At 39.8% G+C, this 21,811-nt stretch overlaps 1 protein-coding gene across 3 annotated transcripts in view; it reads right to left on the bottom strand.

Annotated features, from left to right (window-relative positions):
• pcdh10b (protocadherin 10b) overlaps positions 1-21,811 on the bottom strand; it is an 875,015-nt gene that overhangs the window by 826,665 nt on the left and 26,539 nt on the right. For 2 of the 3 annotated variants that reach the window (XR_012050988.1, XM_061979599.2), the window contains exons 4-5: positions 19,209-19,340; positions 19,021-19,128 (exon numbers count right to left, since the gene is read on the bottom strand). Coding sequence is in view for 2 of the 3 variants with exons in the window: in XM_061979599.2 (XP_061835583.1) it covers positions 19,037-19,128; positions 19,209-19,340 (224 nt within the window). In the remaining variant the exon portion in view is untranslated. Of the gene's footprint in view, positions 1-19,020; positions 19,129-19,182; positions 19,341-21,811 lie in introns of all 3 variants that reach the window. The other variant, XM_061979600.2, reaches the window with a different exon arrangement.

Genomic DNA, 21,811 nt, shown 5'->3' with positions numbered 1-21,811 from the left:
ACGCATTGCAAGGTTATGTTATGTCAACATACTTAAATTTGAATTTAAGCTATGAGATTGGAAATACTGTATGGTCAATTCATTAGGGACAGCAACAAAACAACAGACAAGCCACATTTAGGCCCCGTTTACACTAAGGTTATCCGGGGTAAATCACACCTAACCTTATCCGTGTACACACACGACAATGCCACCGTTTAAGACCGCCGCCTCCCTAGTACGCATCCGCGGAAAATGCGCACGTCATAGTCACCTCCAGTGTTGCTTTGTGTGCACGTTTTAAATGTAACTTATCTGAACAATATCCAGTGTTGTGGTATTTCAATTCACACCTGAGCCACCATAAATGAATCAATTCTTTATTAGACACATAAACAATGTGATAAAGAACATTTTACATCAATCAAACTAGGGATCTAGATATCTGGTCAGGACACTCCTCACTCTTTTGGCTTCACCTTCATTGTCCATTTGTTTTTGGTGACTTTATACACCCTGGACCTAGACATTGAGTCCACGACATACATGGCGGACAATAACTGATACAGTCTGCTTTGCCAGTCCAAATGCATTCACTGTTTTCCTGGACGGTCAGGTAATAAATACAAAGCACACGCTACCTTTTTTATCACATCCATGGGAGCTCGCATTCTTGTTGTCTCTCCTTCGACAAATGGACAAAGTTTTTTGCTAAGTGGAAACACAGCTGACCCGGCCGGACATTGGAAAGTTTTCTTACCGTCTGAAAAGTGTTGTATCCCAAATAGCTGCAATCGCTTTCTCTTAAGGTATTCATGTGTGATTTCCACAAGCGTCTGTACATGTAGAGGAAGGAGAAACACGGCATGTCTGGATGATTCGCCTCCATATTTCCAGTGGTTAGCTCCGAGTGGAAACAGGTTGTTATGAAGCTGGCTGTGGCGTGTTCTTTCTGATGTAACTTCCTGTGTGGGCGAGGTCTTTCTGGCGTCACTTCCTCTCCGAACTCAGTTTGTAAACGATCAATGAGTCCATACAAAGCTAAGAGCTGGAGATTCAAGAAATACACGGCTGACTTACCCGTGTAAAAATTTGTGTGAGGAGGGGGACCTTAAAAGCTGGTTTAGTGTGGCTGAAACGGGTCTTAGGCTAAATAATTATTTGTAATCAAAAAGGTCAACCAACGAACAAGATTTCTCTACAGAATCTCTTCTCTGGTCAACAAAAGCACCATGAAGACTCTCATTCAACCCTTTTTCGATTACGCATGCACCTCCTGGTACCCCAGCACCTCCAAAACCCTCCAATCTAGACTCCAAACATCCCAGAACAAGCTAGTCAGGTTACTTCTAGACCTCCACCCCGGATCGCACCTCACTCCTACCCACTTCTCCAAAGTGGGCTGGCTCAGGGTGGAGGACAGAGTAAAACAACTTGCACTGAGCCTAGTCTATAAAATCCGCTACACCTCCCTGATACCGAAGTACATGTCAAACTACTTCCATAACGTAAATGACCGCCATAACCACAACACCAGGGGGAGCTCCACTAACCACGTTAAACCCAGATTCCGATCTAACAAAGGTCTTAACTCATTCTCCTTCTATGCCACATCAATATGGAATGCACTCCCAACAGGTGGAAAAGAAAGGGCATCTCTATCCTCCTTTAAAACCGCACTAAAATAACACCTTTAGGCAACTGCAACCCTAAACTAACACCCTCCCCCTTCCACATCCCACCTCCCCGGATTGTAAATAATCAAATGTATATACTTGTTCTTATGCTTTCTGATCTCTCTCTCTCTATGTCCACTACTTGCTGTACATATCCTACCAAGTCAGACCTACACTGTTTCAATGTCCATTTCTTCGGATGATGCAATTGTTGATGACTGAAGTGTTGATATCAACCAAACCTAACCCCCGCCCTCCACATCCCACACCCCGGATTGTAAATAATGTAAATAATTCAATGTATATACTCTGATGATTAACTTGTGTGATGACTGCATTATGATGATAGTATATATTTGTACCATGAATTGATTTAAGTGGACCCGACTTAAACAAGTTGAAAAACTTATTCGGGTGTTACCATTTAGTGGTCAGTTGTACGGAATATGTACTGTACTGTGCAATCTACTAATAAAAGTCTCAATCAATCAATCAATGTTTAAGGGGTTAAACGACTTAGTGTAGACATGGCCTTAGTCTTATCTCGTTCCCCCACCCCCGCCCCGCCTCCATGTAGTCTGGTTTCATGCTGGTAATCATTTGAGTCTGGTTCACATCAGCTGCTTACCCCCCACTAACCCCAAACAAAAGAGTGAGTGTATCGCTGACTTGATCAGATTAGAAGTATGGTGGGTTTTTATCCCTTCCACCGCTCCTCTTCTCTCCTCGTCCGCCCCCTCCACACTCAGCCAGCACTGCTTTAGAACACCGCCCACCCCCACGCTCATTTGCATAAAAGCTTCAGTGATCCAGATAGAGAGCAGAAAGTGAGTGGTGGTGTTCGTGGGAAATGAGTTCTTCACTAAGCTAAAGCACAGTGCAAAGTACTTGCCACTAATTCTAACTTATTCTGAAATAATGACTTTTCTTTTTTTTTTTATTGAAATTCTACTCCACAATCATCATTAAAACGATTTTTGCAGAGTTTTTTTTGCAAATGTAAAATAAAAACTGACTGCTGATAGGTGTATGTTGCCTTCATGACACATTTCCATTTAGCTACTGGTGCAACTTTTTGACATTGTTGAGGCCTTAGGCCAGTGGTTCTTAACCTTTTTGGAGGTACCGAACCCCACCAGTTTCATATGCGCATTCACCGAACCCTCCTTTTTTTTCTAATTCAAGACAAAGTTATTATATGTTTTTGGTAACACTTTAGTATGGGGAACATATTCTAAGTAACAAAGACTTCATTTAGAGTTATTTGGTTAGGGTTAGGGTTCGGGTTAGAGGGTTAGGGTTATAATAAGGCCATGCCTTATTAAGTACTTAAAAATGACTAGTTAAGAGCCAATATGTTACTAATTTGCATGTCAATTAGCAACTAATTAATGGCAAATATGTTCCCCATACTAAAGTGTTACCATGTTTTTTTTACTGGTGCACAAAATGAACCGTGCATGAACATCACTTTGTTCAAATAACAAAACCAACACAGTGCATAAACTCACAACAAATTACACACCTGCGAATCAGTCTGACTTCTGCTGTTGCCGTATCCGTAATACGCCGATAGGGAGAAGTTTTTATTTACACGATGAGTCGGGTGTGTTTTGACCTCCATCGAACCCCTGAGCCCGACTCACCGAACCCCTAGGGTTCGATAGAACCCAGGTTAAGAATCACTGTCTTAGGCCCTCTCTACATTAAGCCGGATAACTCCTTAAACCAATAATTATTTAGCCTAAGCCCCCTATCAGCCACACTTAACCATCGTTTAAGGTCCCCCTCCTTGGATCATTTTTTACACGAGTAAGTGCGCCGTGTATTCTCCGGCTCTTAGCTTTGTATGGACTCATCGATCATTTACAAACTGAGTTCGTAAAGGAAGTGACGCCAGAAAGCACGCGCCACAGCCAGCTTCATAACAACTGGTTTCGTAACTCGGATCTAACCACTAGAAAGATGGAGGCGAGTCATCCAGACATGCCCGTGTTTCTCCTTCCGTCTGCACAGACGCTTGTGGAAATCACACATGAATACCTTAAGAGAAAGCGATTGCAGCTATTTGGGATACAACACTTCTCAGACGGCAAGAGAACTTTCGAATGTCCAGGTCAGCTGTGATTCTACTTACCGAAAAACTTTGTCCATTTGTCAAAGGAGAGACAACGAGAATGCGGGCTCCCGTGGATGTGATAAAAAAAGGTAGCGTGTGCCGACAAGGGAAGACTACGGAAAAAAGCAAATGGTTTTGGACTGGCAAAGCAGACTGTATCAGTTATTGTCCGCCATGTATGTCGCGGACTCAACGTCTAGGTCCAGAGTACCGTATTTTCCGCACCATAAGGCGCCCTGGGTTAAAAGCCGCGCCTTCAATGAACGGCATATTTCAAAACTTTGTCCACCTATAAGCCGCCCGGCTTATAGGTGGACAAAGCATCTAACTGCGCTAAAGGAATGTCAAAAAAAACAGTCAGATAGGTCAGTCAAACTTTAATAATATATTAAAAACCAGCATTCTAACAACTCTGTTCACTCCCAAAATGTACGCAAATGTGCAATCACAAACATAGTAAAATTCAAAACAGTGCAGAGCAATAGCAACATAATGTTGCTCGAACGTTAATGTCACAACACACAAAATAAACATAACGCTCACTTTCTGAAGTTATTCTTCATTCATAAATCCCTCGAATTATTCTCCTTCGTTGTCCGAATTGAAAAGTTGGGCGAATGTGGGATCCAAAATGTCGTCTGGCGCTGTCTCCCTGCCTCCCTGTCTTGGTGAACGTCACGTGTGTTCGCCTTCTGTCATCCACTGTTCCCACGCAGTTAGCAGTCTAGCTTCGAATGCCCTGTTGACACCAATATCTAGCGGCTGGAGGTCTTTTGTCAATCCACCCGGAATGACGGCGAGTATTGAATTAAGCGCGTAAGCGTGTCTCTTAATGTGATGTTATGAGCTAGCAAATATAACAACTACACTACCCAGCATGCAACGATAGTGACGAGCATGCGCGGTAGCCCTGAGAAGCGTTGTTGTATGCTGGGAGTTAGAATGTGGTTATGAGCACGCTGTGAGTAAACGTTGAGAACTCAGTTAACACGCCTCGTCTGCATTATTTATAATTAGACAGACAACACACTTAATAGGAGCCATTTTGGGGTCTTTACATAAACACACAAATGGAAATGAAACGTCACATATCCCAGCATGCACCGCGCGCTTCTTCTACGGGGAAAAAAGATGGCGGCTGTTTACCGAAGTTGCGAGACCGAAACTTTATGAAAATGAATCTTAATATTTATCCATATATAAAGCGCACCGGGTTATAAGGCGCACTGTCAGCTTTTGAGAAAATTTGTGGTTTTTAGGTGCGCCTTATAGTGCGGAAAATACGGTATATAAAGTTACCAAAAACGAATGGACAATGAAGGTGAAGGCAAAAGAGTGAGGAGTGTCCTGACCAGATATCTACATCCCTAGATTGATTGATGTAAAATGTTCTTTATCACATTGTTTATATTGCGCCGGCGGGCGGAGGGGGGAGATGGTGTTAAACGGCCATTGTGTGTGTGTGGACAAGGATAAGGTTAGGTGGGATTTACCCTGGATAACCTTAGTATAGAACGGGCCTTAAATGCCGGGAGTCTCAGCAGCTTTTTCATTAAGTTGTGATGTTTTGAGGATGATTTTTTTCAACAATATTGAATTAACTTGTGATTTTATGAACTTGTTATGAATGTTTTAAGAGTTCCTTATAACCCAAAAAAGTACATGATGTCAACCAAAATTGGAGAACAAATACTGCGTTGATGTTTTTACTCATTTTATAACAGACAGACGAAGAAGTCGACACTAAAAAGCAGTAAAAGCACGTACTCAGCACTCATTGTCAAATTACTGTAATGTTTTAATGAATTATAACTGATCATAGTAATAATCAATTATAACTATACAGTGTTGGCGTTAACGCCCTTTTTGTGTCTTTTTACGCATTGAAATCAAATAGGACACGCATTTCCGGAAGTCCGCGGATTTTTTCTTTTTTTTTTTACAGACCCTGCCTTCTGCAGCTCAAAACTCCAGTTTTTTTTTTTTTTTTTATCGATTATCGCTTTTCGCCTGTGTTTTGTTTTGTTTATTTTTGCCATGTCGTGCCAAATTTTGTATCCCCTGCCGCGGGAGCGCGCATTGGGGCGAAGCTTTGTTCCTTGCTCAAACAGCGGCAGCACTTCCGCTTTATTAGTGATGTCAATGATAGAACATGTGGATTCTTCTTGATTGTCAGAAATGTTGTAACATGTGACATTCCGACGCGAATAAATGCTTTTGACAATCTGTACATGACGTGTTGTACTTGCATTCACATCGCTGCACACACTTCTCGATTGTATACGTGTCATGCTGCAAAGCGGATGATCAGCCTACCTATTTTATGTAAATTACATTAATAACATCCTGTAATTTGGTTTGTTATTTATTTCATCTTCCGATAGATTAAAAAATAACACCAATATATTGGGAACCAACACTACAGGGTAGACTCAATTCCATGATAAAAAAAGTAACAAAAAACCACGTATTTCATGCCAGTGTCCCACTTATGTTTATTTTACTCAAGCTATGTACTAACATCATGTGGATTATATGTACACACATTTTATTGTACAAAAATTGTGAATTTGGACTCATTTTATTAATGACAAAAAAAGTTAGGGAGACACAGAATATTTCTGTGCTGCCATAAAATGTGTCCCCCTTCAATTTCCTGTCAAATTATGTACTAACTTCATGTGGTTTATTATGCACACTTTTAGTATCATTTACAGCTAAATGTGTACATTTGGACTCATTGTATTAATTACAAAAAAGTTAGTAGGGGAAACAGAATACTTTAGCATATTTCTGTGCTGCCATAAAATGTGTTTACTCTGTTTAACGCTTGAAAGATGTTTGTCCATCTTAAACATTCAACACATTTACTCCTGCACGTTAGGAGCATTTGTAAACTGTTGAAAGCAATCTACAGCGCAAATTTGTGTTGGTAAATGAGAGATGATGAGAGATTATCATCACACTTCAGCTTCTCTAACATGTATAAGTCGCACTGGAGTATAAGTCGCACCTGCCGAAAATGCATAATAAAGAAGGAAAAAAACTTATATAAGCCGCAATGGAGCCCGGCCAAACTATGAAAAAAACTGCAACTTATAGTCCGAAAAATACGGTAAATGCTGCCTCTTTGCTAGTTCAGCATTGCAAATGGAAATATGTTCTTAATTATCTTGCCCTGGGTTAATAAATGTTAAATAAATATATACATGTCACACGTCAACTAGGAAGTACATGTTTATGTACTACATTACCCAGAAGGCTGAGCACTGTAGACAGGAACAAGAAGTAGGTTAAAGTAAAGTTAAAGTACCAATGATTGTCACACATACACTAGGTGTGGCGAAATTATTCTCTGCATTTGACCCATCACCCTTGATCACCCCCTGGGAGGTGAGGGGAGCAGTGAGCAGCAGCGGTGGCCGCACCCGGGAATCATTTTTGGTGATTTAACCCCCAATTCCAACCTTTGATGCTGAGTGCCAAGCAGGGAGGAGGTAATGGGTCCCATTTTTATAGTCTTTGGTATGACTCAGCCGGGGAATGAACTCACAGCCTACCGATCTCAGGGCGGACACTCTAACCACTAGGCCACAGAGTAGGTAGGTCAGAGGTAAGCGGGAAGATGTTACAGTATACTGTTACACTTTGTTGTTCCTTATTCATCTACACAATAAACAAACAAGTTATGATTAGACGGTTGACGCTCAGAGACAAATTTGATTGGTTAACACGTTCGAGGAATAAGACACAACTTGTAATAAATCAGTATACCGTATTTTTCGGAGTATAAGTCGCACCTGCCGAAAATGCAAATTAAAGAAGGAAAAAAACATATATATGTCGCACTGGAGCCCGGCCAAACTATGAAAAATACTGCGACTTATAGTCCGAAAAATACGGTACTCACACATACTCAAAGTGTTTAGATATATAATTAATCACTGGTAAGTATGATTATGTATCATGGTCTTAAAGTCACAGTGAGTGAAATGTGACAAAGCCTTTCATCATACCTACTCAGTGGCCTAGTGGTTAGAGTGTCCGCCCTGAGATCGGTAGGTTGTGAGTTCAAACCCCGGCCGAGTCATACCAAAGACTATAAAAATGGGACCCATTACCTCCCTGCTTGGCACTCAGCATCAAGGGTTGGAATTGGGGGTTAAATCACCAAAATGATTCCCGGGCGCGGCCACCGCTGCTGCCCACTGCTCCCCTCACCTCCCAGGGGGTGATCAAGGGTGATGGGTCAAATGCAGAGAATAATCTCGCCACACCTAGTGTGTGTGTGACAATCATTGGTACTTTAACTTTTTAACTTTATTTAAGTGCTGACATTCAAGAATGAATATGTATTATCACCAAGATATCTGGGAGGTATGAGAGGTGATGTGACTCAGTGTTCTCTGCTCAGAGACAGCAACTTTCTCAGACTTTCTGTCCCGAAACAAGTCTCTACCATGGCGGTTGTCATGACAACTTAGATAAGATCATCTTACGAGTTGGTGCAGCATGAAATAAAGTTACACACACTTAACAGTGCTCATCCTGGCAGAGATGGACAGTGTCCTTGTTTGCAATGTTCCATCTGCATGTGACCCTCGGTAAATAAATCATGTTAACCATCTTAAATGGTCGGATCCTTGGAGCTGTTCAACCAAAAAACGCGGGATATACTTTCATCACTTCTGAGTATCATTTCACGTAAAATCATGAATGGTTGCAGACTTAAACACTTGGCGAGCAGAAAGGTGTATTTGTAGTGGACTGCCTCTAAATAATGTTGTATTTTTCCATGCCATCAAAGCAATCATGCCTAAAAGAAAGCACTTTAAAAGTAAGACTCAACTTTACAAAATGTGATTGCTCGATGCTAATTTATATTGGATAGGCCAGTGGTTCTCAACCTTTTTCCAGTGATGTACCCCCTGTGAACATTTTTTTAATTCAAGTACCCCCTAATCAGAGCAACGCATTTTTGGTTGAAAAAAATAGATAAAGAAGTAAAATACATCTCTATGTCATCAGTTTCTGATTTATTAAATTGTATAACAGTGCAAAATATTGCTCATTTGTAGTGGTCTTTCTTGAACTATTTGGAAAAAAGGTATAAAAATAACTAAAAACTTGTTGAAAAATAAACAAGTGATTCAATTATAAATAAAGATTTCTACACATAGAAGTGATCATCAACTTAAAGTGCCCTCTTTGGGGATTGTAATAGAGATCCTTCTGGATTCATGAACTTAATTCTAAACATTTCTTCACAAAAAAAGAAATATTTAACATCAATATTTATGGAACATGTCCACAAAATATCTAGCTGTCAACACTGATAATTGCATTGTTGCATTTCTTTTCACAGTTCTTTTTGACAGACATTTTAGTGAGAAACCTGAGCTTTTGCTACACTGAGTTTATGAACTTACATTCATATTTTTCAAGTATTATTCAATAAACATATTTGTAAAGGATTTTTGAATTGTTGCTATTTTTAGAATATTTAAAAAAAATCTCACGTACCCCTTGGCATACCTTCAAGTACCCCCAGAGGTACGCGTACCCCCATTTGAGGACCACTGATCTAGACTATAGATTTTTTTTTGTATTTACGATTATTTTTATGATGATGTTATTTAATTTGTGATCATTTCATACTGTCATACCCCCATTTGAGAACCACTGGGATAGGCCATATACGTGCTACTGATTAGCATTAGCAATTTTACATGGCAATTTCAACTTTTTCAAATGTGTTAATGGAAACTACATATTATGATCCGTTGTCTGGATCATGTTTTGTTCTGTTAGTTTGACTACCTCAGTTCTGTTTTCAGCACCCCTGGGTTTGTGTTTTGGATTCCATGGGTGCTGATTAGTTTCACATGCCTCTGATTAGTGTTCGGGGCGCTCACCTGCTCCTGGGCACTAATCAGAGAGCTACATATTCCTGTCTTTCGCCACACACTGTCTGGCTGTCTTATTTGTTTCCACGCAACAGTTACGACATCTATTCCTACGATTCCAGAGCTAAGCTTTGTTTTTGTTTGTCTGTTTTTATACTAAGCTTCCACGCTATCAATTTCCTTAGCTTAGCTTCTCGTGCAATCAGCATGCTAGTCTTTTTGTAGTTTTTGCATGTTTCATAGACAATAAATAATTTTGTCACCTGCACTTTGCCTCCGAAGTTTCCTGCTGCATAACCATGCAACAACGTCGTTACACTACAACTAAGATGCATGTTACAATCAAACAGCTGGTGTGCAATAAGCCTCAAATAAATGTCTTGCCGCCTCCGATCAAAATGTTTGAGGTTGAGAGAGTACATTTTAATAAACCCACAAAACATTTATATTACAAGTTCACAAAATGATCTGTAGTAGCGGCGAAATCCGCTGAAAAGGGACACGCGACAACACTCGTATAATATCATCTTTCCTCTTTTCTGTCCATCGCCTGTGTGAGGGTCCGCTCATCACCCCCCTCCCTTCAGTAAACCAGTGTTGACAAATTAAAAAACGAGACTATTAGTTGTCAGAAACAAAAGCCAATCATATTTAATTTTGTTATATAAATAGGTGGGACAAGTTCAGAAGATATCCAATCACAGTTGTTTAATAGCGTACAATAGACAGAGGGTGGGAATTAGCAGAGAAGGTGGGCCAATTAGATGCTTTTCCTTCTGAGATGGGGAAGTTCAAGTTGAACGTCTCGCCGGCAGCGTCAAAACATGTGAGGCCGCAAAAGAGTTGAAAATCGAGTTGAGATGGTCGGAGGGTAAATGATCAATTACTAATGGCAAGGTCGAAAAGGGATTTGAGTCCTCGTGAGGAAAGCAGTGACTTTGATGAAAACGATTTCACAGGAAGAGGTTTCGGAGTAGCTCATCAAGCAACAGAGAGAAAAATAAAGCTGCGCGAAAGAAGACCAATGGGGAGGAAGAATTCAAAGTAATAATAAAATTCAAGGAAGGGCAGGACATTGAAAAAGTAGGACCAAGTGCAATTACTCGTTATTAAAGAGGGCTAATGTACTTTACATCGGTGACCTAATGATAGTGTGTAAGAGTGAGGGGCAAAGAGAAAAGGCATTAAAACTTAAAAGTCTTGGTAAAAAATAAGTTGCAGAGGGGACAAAGGTAGAATCTGTGAGTGAGGATTTGGACAAAATGAAGGAGATAATTAAAGGAGGGAAAGTTTTCAATATGAGGAGATTAAAAGCATGGAAAGGAGGAGAACAAGTAGATAGCCTGTCAATATTCGTAGAATTTCAAGTGGAAATTCTTCCTAAATTTGTATTTAAAGGGTACATGAGGTATTAAGTGAGGTTGTTTGTAACACCACCTCTGCGGTGTTACAAATGTAAGAAGTATGGACATGTAGCGGCTTATTGTAAAGTGGAACAAACATGTAAGATGTGGGAAGGCCATGAATATGCAAGTGTGGAGCATGTGCAAAAGAAGTGTGACAATTGTGGCGGAGCACACGGTGTTGGCCACACAGACTGTGAGGCAAGAAAAAAGGCAGCTGAAATACAGAAAATAAGAACGGTGGATAGATGAACTATCATATGCAGAGGCAGTTAAAAAGTGCAAAGAGATAAAGTTGTGGACATGTGTTGTAGAATCCAGGAGGACTCGCTAATTGTTAAAAAAGAAAACTGTATGTTTCATGGCTGAAGTCATAAACTGTAATTTCCAGCAAAGCATACTGTAAGTCTGAGAAAACAGCAATTATAGTGATAAGTGCAGCTCGATATTTGGATATAAAAGGCATCACCTGTGAGTAAGTACATGAAAAACTTAAAAAAACGAGAAAGGGGAGAGAAGGAGTTACTGTATGTGGTAAACCTCAAACCTAAGATTAAACGATCTAAGTATGAGTTTGTCAAGTAGTCAAGAAGTGAAAAGCAAGTCATTCAAAAACGCAACATTTGGGAAAAACAGGAGCATTCATGTTTTGCAGGTATTTTTTTTTTCATTTACATTTTTTTTAATATAAATCTAGATATGTGTTTTGGGGGCGGGGGGAATTATGTATATATACATATATATACATATATATATATATATATATATATATATATATATATATATATATATATATATATATATATATATATATATATATATACACATACAGTATATATATACATATATATATATATATATACAGTATATATTATTAATGATTTCCAGAAATTCGACACAAATACATATCTAGGTTTATATTTAAAAAAAAGTATACATATATATATATATATATATATATGTGTGTGTGTATAATAATGATATATTTATTTATTTTAAAATAATGTATGATGGCGTACACATTCAGATTGTAAGCTGTTGGTAAAAGTTCATTCACATCTGGAGGGTGGCGGGAATGCACTAGCTCAGTCTGCAATCACCGTAAAACAACGAAGAAGAAGAAGAAACGCCAACCCAAAAAAGTGTGGCTTTAACGTGTTCTGCATCATATTGTGTGAACTGGGATAACGTGAAGAGGACACATTTTATTTTTGACGCTATATGATGCCATCAGCAGGCGAGCCATCGATTCTGAAATCTGCAGACTGTAAGTTAAAGCTGCGTGTATTTGCTGCTTCAGGTGATCTGTCAAAAACAGTCAGTTGCAAAGAGCACACAATGAAATAAATATAATCTTAAAGAACAGAAGAAACTGTTCGTCAGTTGGTAGGGTATAACACAACTTAGAAAAAAAAAGTGAAGAGTGTAGGCAGTGTTGTTACGTTTCTCTGTGTAAATTAGTGGAGAATACAGTTTGAGGCATGTTGTAGCGACCTGAGGATAAACTAGTTTGAGAAGAATGTTTTTGTATTATTTAAAATACTGCTGTACTTTTCAGTTTGGTAAATATTGACTATTGTGTGTGAAGTCCTATAGGTTAAATTCAGTCTAAGAATTAGGCCATCAAGTTAAGATAAACGTGATGGTTGATAAAATGTGGATGCATGATACTATTTTTTTTACATTTATTTTACTTTAATTTTGTAGTTTCCCTCCTGAGAGATTGACATCTAATTGTGGCTTCTTCAGGTGGGACACCCACGTTGATGCCCATATAGTACACAGAAAATCCTCATTTAAATAAAGCAGTCTGCACCATTTTTAATTGTACACACAGTCTTAGTAAATCACACGCAACACAGCCACTAATAGTACATACTATTTTATAGATTGCACACGCTGTTTAGTGTGTGGTATTTGGATCTTAATAAATTAGGCTCTTACTGTAGCTAACATTTAAATTCCATGAAGAAGGCAATGTTATTACTGTATTAGCACAGAAAAATAGTGCTGGGATGATGGAACAACGTGTATACATGATGCCACCTTCACATTTCTGACTGCCCCCTCATTTATGCTTGCCTAGAACCAGCCCTGGTAATTAGTACAATACTTACAGTGTAAACACTTGTTAGGACTCAACAAAAGACAAGACTGGCAAAGACTACTTTCTGATTATGGCAACATACATAGGACAAACTGAAATGAATGCATAACTGCAAATGGTATTCAGAAGTGTAGGGAAACTAAATATAACAACTGGACAGTACAGTTGCATTATCAGCGCACTGTAAAATATTACATAAACAATTATTTTATTATCAAACAAATTTACATTTATTACCATTACCATTTGTTAAACGTACCGAAAATTAGTATCTACCTGTTGAGTAACAGTATTGATTACAAGGTACCATGAAATGCTACTGAATCAGTACACATCTTTACTCTGAACACAAGAGACATTTGAGTCATGAACAACACTTTCTAGTTATCCACTAATCACAAACACCTGAATTCTGGGCATCAATATGACAACACAAGTAGGTCGTTACATTAATTTAATTTTCACCTATGGGTGTCCTGACACTTTTTCACTTCCAATATGATACCAACATTGGAGCCTTAAATTTTGGGCAATACCGATATTAATCCATTATTAGCACGAACCATAGCACATTTCTTTATTATTTTGTAGTTTGGAATGCTAGAAAAGGTTTTAGCAATTGAAATGAGTCAAACAGAGAACTTTTGGTAGGTATGAAAACACTAACATGACAGATGTATGCGTTAGAAGTGGAGTGTTAATTGGTGTTTGACGACACGCAGTGGCCACAGTAGTTCATTAAGTCATGCTCATTAGTTGCAGTAAGTTCAATGATGCGATCACGTTTGTTACTGGATGCGTAAACAATAACTATAATTATTTAATACTTGTTTATATTGAGAAATGTTGTGTGTTAGACATTATTGTTAAATTAAAGATATTAGCTTGTGTGCTATTGGGTTGGGAGAACAGCAACCTGAAGGTTACTGGTTCGATCCCCGGCTTCCACCACCCTAGTCACGTCCGTTGTGTCCTTGAGCAAGACGGTTCGCCCTTGCTCCTGATGGGTCGCGGTTAGAGTCTTACATGGCAGCTCCCACCATCAGTGTGTGAATGTGTGTGTGAATGGGTGAATGTGGAAATAGTGTCAAACAGTTTTTAGTACCTTGAAGGTAGAAAAGCGCTATACAAGTATAACTCATTTACCATTCAAGTGTGGACTTGACATTATGTTTAGATTGGAGGCCCTTTAGGAGTCTATAAAAACAATAATAAATATGGAATAATGAGGTGGCGACTTGTCCAGGGTGTACCCCGCCTTCCGCCCGATTGTAGCTGAGATAGGCTCCAGCGCCCCCCGCGACCCCAAAGGGAATAAGCGGTAGAAAATGGATGGATGGAAAATCATGTTTAGGGCCAAAAAATGTCCAGGGGCCTAATATACTAAAGGTTTATGTCTACTTTAGAGCTGCCCAGTGGCCTTGTGGTTAGAATGTCAGCCCTGAGACTGGAAGGTTGTGAGTTGAAACCCCGGCCGAGTCTTACCAAAGACTGTAATAATGGCCTCACTCAGCATCGAGGGTTAGGATTGGGGTTTAAATCACCAAAATGATTCCTGCGCATGGCCATCGCTGCTGCTCACTGCTCCGTTTTTAGTACCTTGAAGGTAGAAAAGCGCTATACAAGTTTAACCCATTTACCATTTATTGTGCACTTAAAGTTAAAGTTAAAGTTAAAGTACCAATGATTGTCACACACACACTAGGTGTGGTGAAATTATTCTCTGCATTTCACCCATCACCCTTGATCACCTCCTGGGAGGTGAGGGGAGCAGTGAGCAGCAGCGGTGGCCACGCCCGGGAATCATTTTTGGTGATTTAACCCCCAATTCCAACTTTTGATGCTGAGTGCCAAGCAGGGAGGTAATGGGTCCCATTTTTATAGTCTTTGGTATGACTCGGCCGGGGTTTGAACTCACGACCTACCGATCTCAGGGCGGACACTCATATGTTGCCATCCAAGCAACTTTATCATGGACGCCCCTGATTATTATATAGCTGTTGTGTAGCTGCTAGCTCCTTGTAGTCTACGATGTTACCTTTTTTAAATGACCTGACTAAAATACAAGAAAAAAACATCCTTGTGTGCTTATTGGAGTACATTTAGATGTTTGTTTTTCTGCTGATATCAATAACGAATCGGGACACCCATATTTTCACCAAACAATTCTTGCATGAAGGATAAACTAGCATACATGCTTGTTTAACAGTAACACTATTGTGTATTAGTTTGATTTTCGATTAAACCTAATCCATATAGTCTGCTTCCTGCTTTAGTCACAATCATATAAAGAATTGTATTAAAAACATTATTATATTATACTAAAGCACTCAGACACACAAGAAAGATCATCAGCGGCAATGTTTCCTCAAGCAATAAAGTGCTTTTATTTTCTACACAAGTCATTTCAGGACATTTTCCTCTAGATTATGTGTAAAGATTGTTTATTCATTATACTAAACATCTTTATCATTTGCATGTCATTTCTGTATTAATATGTATATCACCTGAGGCTATATTTTACATATTACATATTTATTTAGACTTTGTGGATCATTCCGGAGTCTTTCTATTATGAACGTTGCAAAATGTAACAGTGGAGGAGCTATGGCGTGTTTGTGTTGATGTTTGTAAGCCACGCCCCCAACGCTGCACAGGAAATCACCCAGCAAACGAAAAGAGAAGTACTTTCGAGAAGGAGTGCTTTCTTCTCCAAGACAGTTTGATATAGAGTGAAGAGTGAAAGGTGTGGAACGCTGCCAAACCGTTAATTAAAAGGCAAGAGGAAACATTTTTCCTGCTGTCTTTCCCAGCATGCTGTGCTCTTCAACCAGCAGCAGGACTTTGACAGCTGATAGTTTCATCTCGCTGTGTCTGCTGATGACAGAGGACTCTTCAGGCGCTGCTTGACAGAATTATAATCAGGTATTATCACCTAATCAAAGACGCTCCTCTCTGGCCTTCAAATTAAACTATAAATATATTATTTGCACACTTTTCATTCCAACTTTCTAATCTTTTTTTATCCTGACTGCAACACATGTCTGATGATTGACAATGTGGCATTTCTACACCATTAGAAATCACTTATAATAATAAACGTTCTGCCTGCTGACAATTGCTGTTTTTAATTCATTCTTAACAACATAGCAACCTTGCTTGCATGCAGACATTTGACAATACAAGTCAGCCGTCATAAGCTAAAATGAAATGCCTTAGCCACATGACTTTTCGGAATTTCGCTGCTATGGAAACAGAAATAAATGCACTGAGCAAGAAAGTTATGGTAATGCATAAAATGAAATTTTGTTATGACCATGTCTGTTCCTACATTATATACAGACATACAGTGTTTTTATAAAACCTTGATGGAGGGTTTTGAAGTTGTTTTAGAGGGCTTTGAAGTCTTTTTGATTGATTGATTGAGACTTTTATTAGTAGGTTCCACAGTGAAGTACATATTCCGTACAATTGACCACTAAATGGTAACACCCGAATACGTTTTTCAACTTGTTTAAGTCGGGGTCCACTTAAATTGATTCATGATACAGATATATACTATCATATATACTATCATCATAATACAGTCATCACACAAGATAATCATCAGGGTGTATACATTGAATTATTATTTACAATTCGGGGTGTGGAGGGGGGGGGGGGGGGGGGGGGGGGGGGGTTTAGTTGTTATCATCACTCATCAACAATTGAAAAAGGAAATGGATATTGAAACAGTGTAGGTCTGACTTGGTAGGATATGTACAGAAAGTAGTGGACATAGAGAGAGAGAGAGAGAGAGAGAGAGAGAGAGAGAGAGAGAGAGAGAGAGAGAGAGAGAGATCAGAAGGCATAAGAAAAGTATCTACATTTGATGTTTACATTTGATTATTAACAATCCGGGGAGGGTGTTAGTTTAGGGTTGAAGTTGCCTGGAGGTGTACTTTTATTGCGGTTTTGAAGAAGGATAGAGATGCCCTTTCTTTTATACCTGTTGGGAGCGCATTCCACATTGATGTGGCATAGAAAGAGAATAAGTTAAGACCTTTGTTAGATCGGAATCTGGGTTTAACGTGGTTAGTGGAGCTCTCTCTGGTGTTGTGTTATGGCGGTCATTTACGTTAAGGATGTAGTTTGACATGTACTTCGGTATCAGGGAGGTGTAGCGGATTTTATAGACTAGGCTCAGTGCAAGTTGTTTTACTCTGTCCTCCACCCTGAGCCAGCTCACTTTGGAGACGTGGGTAGGAGTGAGGTGTGATCTGGGGTGGAGGTCTAGAAGTAATCTGACTAGCTTGTTCTGGGATGTTTGGAGTTTAGATTTGAGGGTTTTGGAGGTGCTAGGGTACCAGGAGGTGCATGCGTATTCGAAAAAGGGTTAAACGAGAGTTCCTGTTAGAATCCTCATGGTGCTTTTGTTGACCAGAGAGGCTACAACGGTGACTCCCATTAGCCACATCTTTCAAGCGTTTTTTTATCATCTTTAGATCCTAAAAAAAAGACAAGTGTGTTCTTGTCTCTCATAACGATTGTGAACGATAGGCAAAATCCCTCCCAAAAAGTGCAGTTCCCTTTTAACATAAATGTCTCAAATAAGAACATAAATGTCTCAAATAAGAACATAAAACAGTTACTTATAATGTCCGCTCATGGGATGTTGTATCTTTCAGCACTTGTGCTCTTCTTGATCTGCTAAATTCAGAATAATCCTTGTGATGTTGCAATGGTTCTAGGCTGCATTATATTTGTTGAGAGCCAAGTTGAGAGCTTGGAGCCACAATCCTTTACAATATATGTGACATGCATGCTTTATAATCTAGCATTAACTTTTACTATATCAATGGCAATAAAGCAGAAGCTGAAGCTTCTTCTTCTTTTTTATTTAATGGCAAGTTAGTACCAATTATATGCATTATTAGCAGCTCAAGCTAGCCAGTAACTAGTGGTCAAAGGAGCAGGGTGAGCAAGGCAATGTGTCACTATGCCAGAAAAGTACTTACAATAACAATGTCGCTATAGCTTGGTTAATATGCAGGTCACGGCATGTAAATGGAGCGTTGTTGGCAGTTTTGGGATATATTTCTAGAGGGCTTAATAGGCGTAATTGATGAATCCCCATTTCCTGCATTGTTAGCTACTTCGTACACGCTGTTTTTCACAATTTTAAACCCACAGAAAAGAGAAAGACGTATGTTTTTGTCTCACAAAAAGGATTGTGAATATTGGGCAAAATTCCAGAATTTGATATCATGTTCATAATTATCAGTGACTGAGCAGGAAGGGCCTGGGAATACGTTTGTGGTAACATTTCATATGAAGGGCTCTGTCATTCATTCATTAACAGGGTTAAATCACCAAAAATGATTCCCGCGCGCGGCCACCGCTGCTGCTCACTGCTCCCCTCATCTCCCAGGGGGTGATCAAGGGTGATGGGTCAAATGCAGAGAATAATTTTGCCACACCTAGTGTGTGTGTGACAATCATTGGTACTTTGATTAACATTTTACAAGTGCGTCTTTTTGCAAAAAGGAACCTTACGCACATCTGTGGCCCTTTTTTTGTAACATAGAAAACACAGCGATTTGAACCCTCAACCTCCTGACTGGGAGGCCAACAGGCTCCCACTAATAAGGTGTTTTTCAACCACATCCATGCAGTGATTGGTCATTTAGTGCATGACAGACACTCCACTCTGACAAGACGCCAAGAGAGGGTCAAATGTTGAAATTAATTTCACGCTTCCTTCCGGCAGCCAATCCACAGAGAAAATTGAATTTAAATGATTTTCTTTAGAGCCTAATAGGATCAGCAGATGAGAAAACAGGATACTCACTAAACAAGATGACGATTTAGACAGAAAGACTTTCGAGTCTTTCTTGTCTTTGGTGCCGTGAAGATGATGATGGTGGTGATGATGATGAAGATGTTGGTGTTGTGTCTCCTTTCCAAAAGTGAAGAAGGACTTATTGGTGGTTTGTTCAGAGCTTTGAAGTACCTCTGTGTCCGGGACCGAGTCCATACCCGGCACATGGAGGTTGCTGCGGTAGTCTGGGCCCTGCCGCCCATCAGTGGGCATGAAGCTCGGCATCCAGCAGCGATCAGAGTGACCAAGTGCTTTACACTCTTCTGTGCAGTTGGAGAACAGATCAGCGCCTGGAACAAAGTCAGCACAACAACTTGTTACCAACATGTTAATTGCTTTCTGTACTTGTGAACTTTAACCATGCTAACGACCCGCACTGAACATGTACAATGATTGCTTGTGGTTGGTGAGCTGGGAATTGATGTCCCCTGCTCGGTTCGCCTGGTCTGGTGATTGGGCGCAGAGCAGTTTCGCCCATTCCTCTTTGCAGCACCCCTCAAGCTCCATCAGGTTGGATGGGAAGCGCTGGTTTTCAACCAGGATGTCTCTGTACATTGCTGCATTCATCTTTCCCTCTATCCTGACTAGTCTTCCAGTTCCTGCTGCTGAAAAACATCCCCACAGCATGATGCTTCCACCACCATGCTTCACAAACCTACTCAGTGGCCTAGTGGTCAGAGTGTCCGCCCTGAGATCGGTAGGTTGTGAGTTCAAACCCCGGCCGAGTCATACCAAAGACTATACAAATGGGACCCATTACCTCCCTTCTTGGCACTCAGCATCAAGGGTTGGAATTGGGGGTTAAATCACCAAAAATTATTCCCGGGCGCGGCACCGCTGCTGCTCACTGCTCTCCTCACCTCCCAGGGGGTGAACAAGGGGATGGGTGAAATGCAGAGGACACATTTCACCACACCTAGTGTGTGTGTGACAATCATTGGTACTTTAACTTTAACTTTAACACTGTAGGGGTGGTGTTGGCCTGGTTTCCTCCAAACATGACGCCTGGCATACACGCCAAAAAGTTCAATCTTCGTCTCATCAGACCAGAAAATGTTATTTCTCATGGTCTAAGAGTCTTTCAGGTGGATTTTGGCATTTTTTTTTTTTTTACGAGAGAATCGCTTCCGTCTGGTATCTATACCATACAGGCCTTGGTGGATTGCTGCAAAGACGGTTGTCTTTCTGGAATGTTCTCCTCTCTCCACAGAGGAATGCTGTAGCTCTGACAGAGTGATCATCGGGTTCTTGGTCACCTCCCTGACTAGACTAAGATGAATACAGCAATGTACAGAGACACCCTGGATGAAAACCAAGACTTCCCATCCAACCCGATGAAGCTTGAGAGGTTCTGCAAAGAGGAACACGCAAAACTGCCCAAAGATAGGTGTGCCAAGCTTGTGGCACACCTATCGTAATTGACCGTAATTGTTGGATAAACAAAGTACTAAGCAAAGGCTGTGCATACTTATTAACATGTGATTATTTAGTTTTAATACTTTTGCAAAATGTTTAAAATAAACATTTTCACATTACCATAATGGGGTCTTGTCTGTAAATTTGAGGAAAAAAATGAATGTATTCCATTTTGGAATAAGGCTTTAACATAACAACATGTGGAAAAGTTGAAGCGCTGTGAACATTTTCCAGATGCACTGTATATTCTAAATAAAAAAACAAAAAAATATTTTCATATGTATCCATCTATCCATGTATTTTCTACCGCTTGTCCCTCTCAGGGTTGTATAATTGTACATAAAATATAGATTTTTTACGACTGGACTTCCTGTAGACAAAATATGTTTTTATTGCTCCATATGTTTTGGCTTCTAGATCCTCCGTAGGCATTTTTTCTTCTTAATCCGCTTGTTGTGTATTTGTGTCTGAGTCCTGTTTAAGGCTAAAATCTGTACTGCCCAGTTCAAGCGATCTGCAACTAATCCCTGAATACAGTCTGACTATGCTCAGACCACTGGTAGCCCAGTGTGTGTGTGTGTGTGTGTGTGTGTGTGTGTGTGTGTGTGTGTGAGTGTGTGTGTGTGTGTCAGCATAAGGGGAATTTGCTTTGTTACAAAGCGGATTAATTTGGCTTGCCGTCCCTAACAGCTTGGAAAAGTGCCCAGGCTTCTAACAAGAAGACTTCCTGATTAAATATTAACCAACATGCCACAAATACAACATCACATTATATTTTCATGTGGGAGGAAACAACTCACGCTGCTGTTGGAGGGCGGAACACGGAAGCAACACACTGGTTGCTGGCCTATAACGTCAGTGCACGTGAGCGCAGCAGTGCATTGTGAGCAGCAAAATTAAAAGAATGAACACGAAGCAGAATTCATTACTAAAAAATATAGCGCGTTAAACTCAAAATGGGGCATGAAATGTTTCATTTATTTCTTGAGCACACACGCACACATACACACACACACACACACCCACCCGCACACACACACAAACGCACACGCACACGGATACACACGCACACACCCCTAATTTGAAGTTTTAAATTGCATGTGGTTTGAAAGGTCTTATATTATTCATCTATTTAGTTATTTTCTTATAAAACAATAATTTCTAAGCACACAATATTAATACATATATAATATAGTTTATATTGTGAACACTTTAAAAACATGTAAACGTCCTTTTCTCATTAACATTCATTCAGAATCAAAAATATTTTATTAAAAAGTGGTAAAACACCTGACATAGTGAAGTGAATTATATTTATATAGCGATTTTCTCTAGTGACTCAAAG

The sequence above is a fragment of the Nerophis lumbriciformis genome, linkage group LG19 (genome assembly GCF_033978685.3).
Source record: "Nerophis lumbriciformis linkage group LG19, RoL_Nlum_v2.1, whole genome shotgun sequence".
Lineage (NCBI taxonomy): Eukaryota > Metazoa > Chordata > Actinopteri > Syngnathiformes > Syngnathidae > Nerophis > Nerophis lumbriciformis.
Note: the sequence above shows the minus strand (reverse complement) of the source record. Positions and strands in the feature narration are given on the sequence as shown.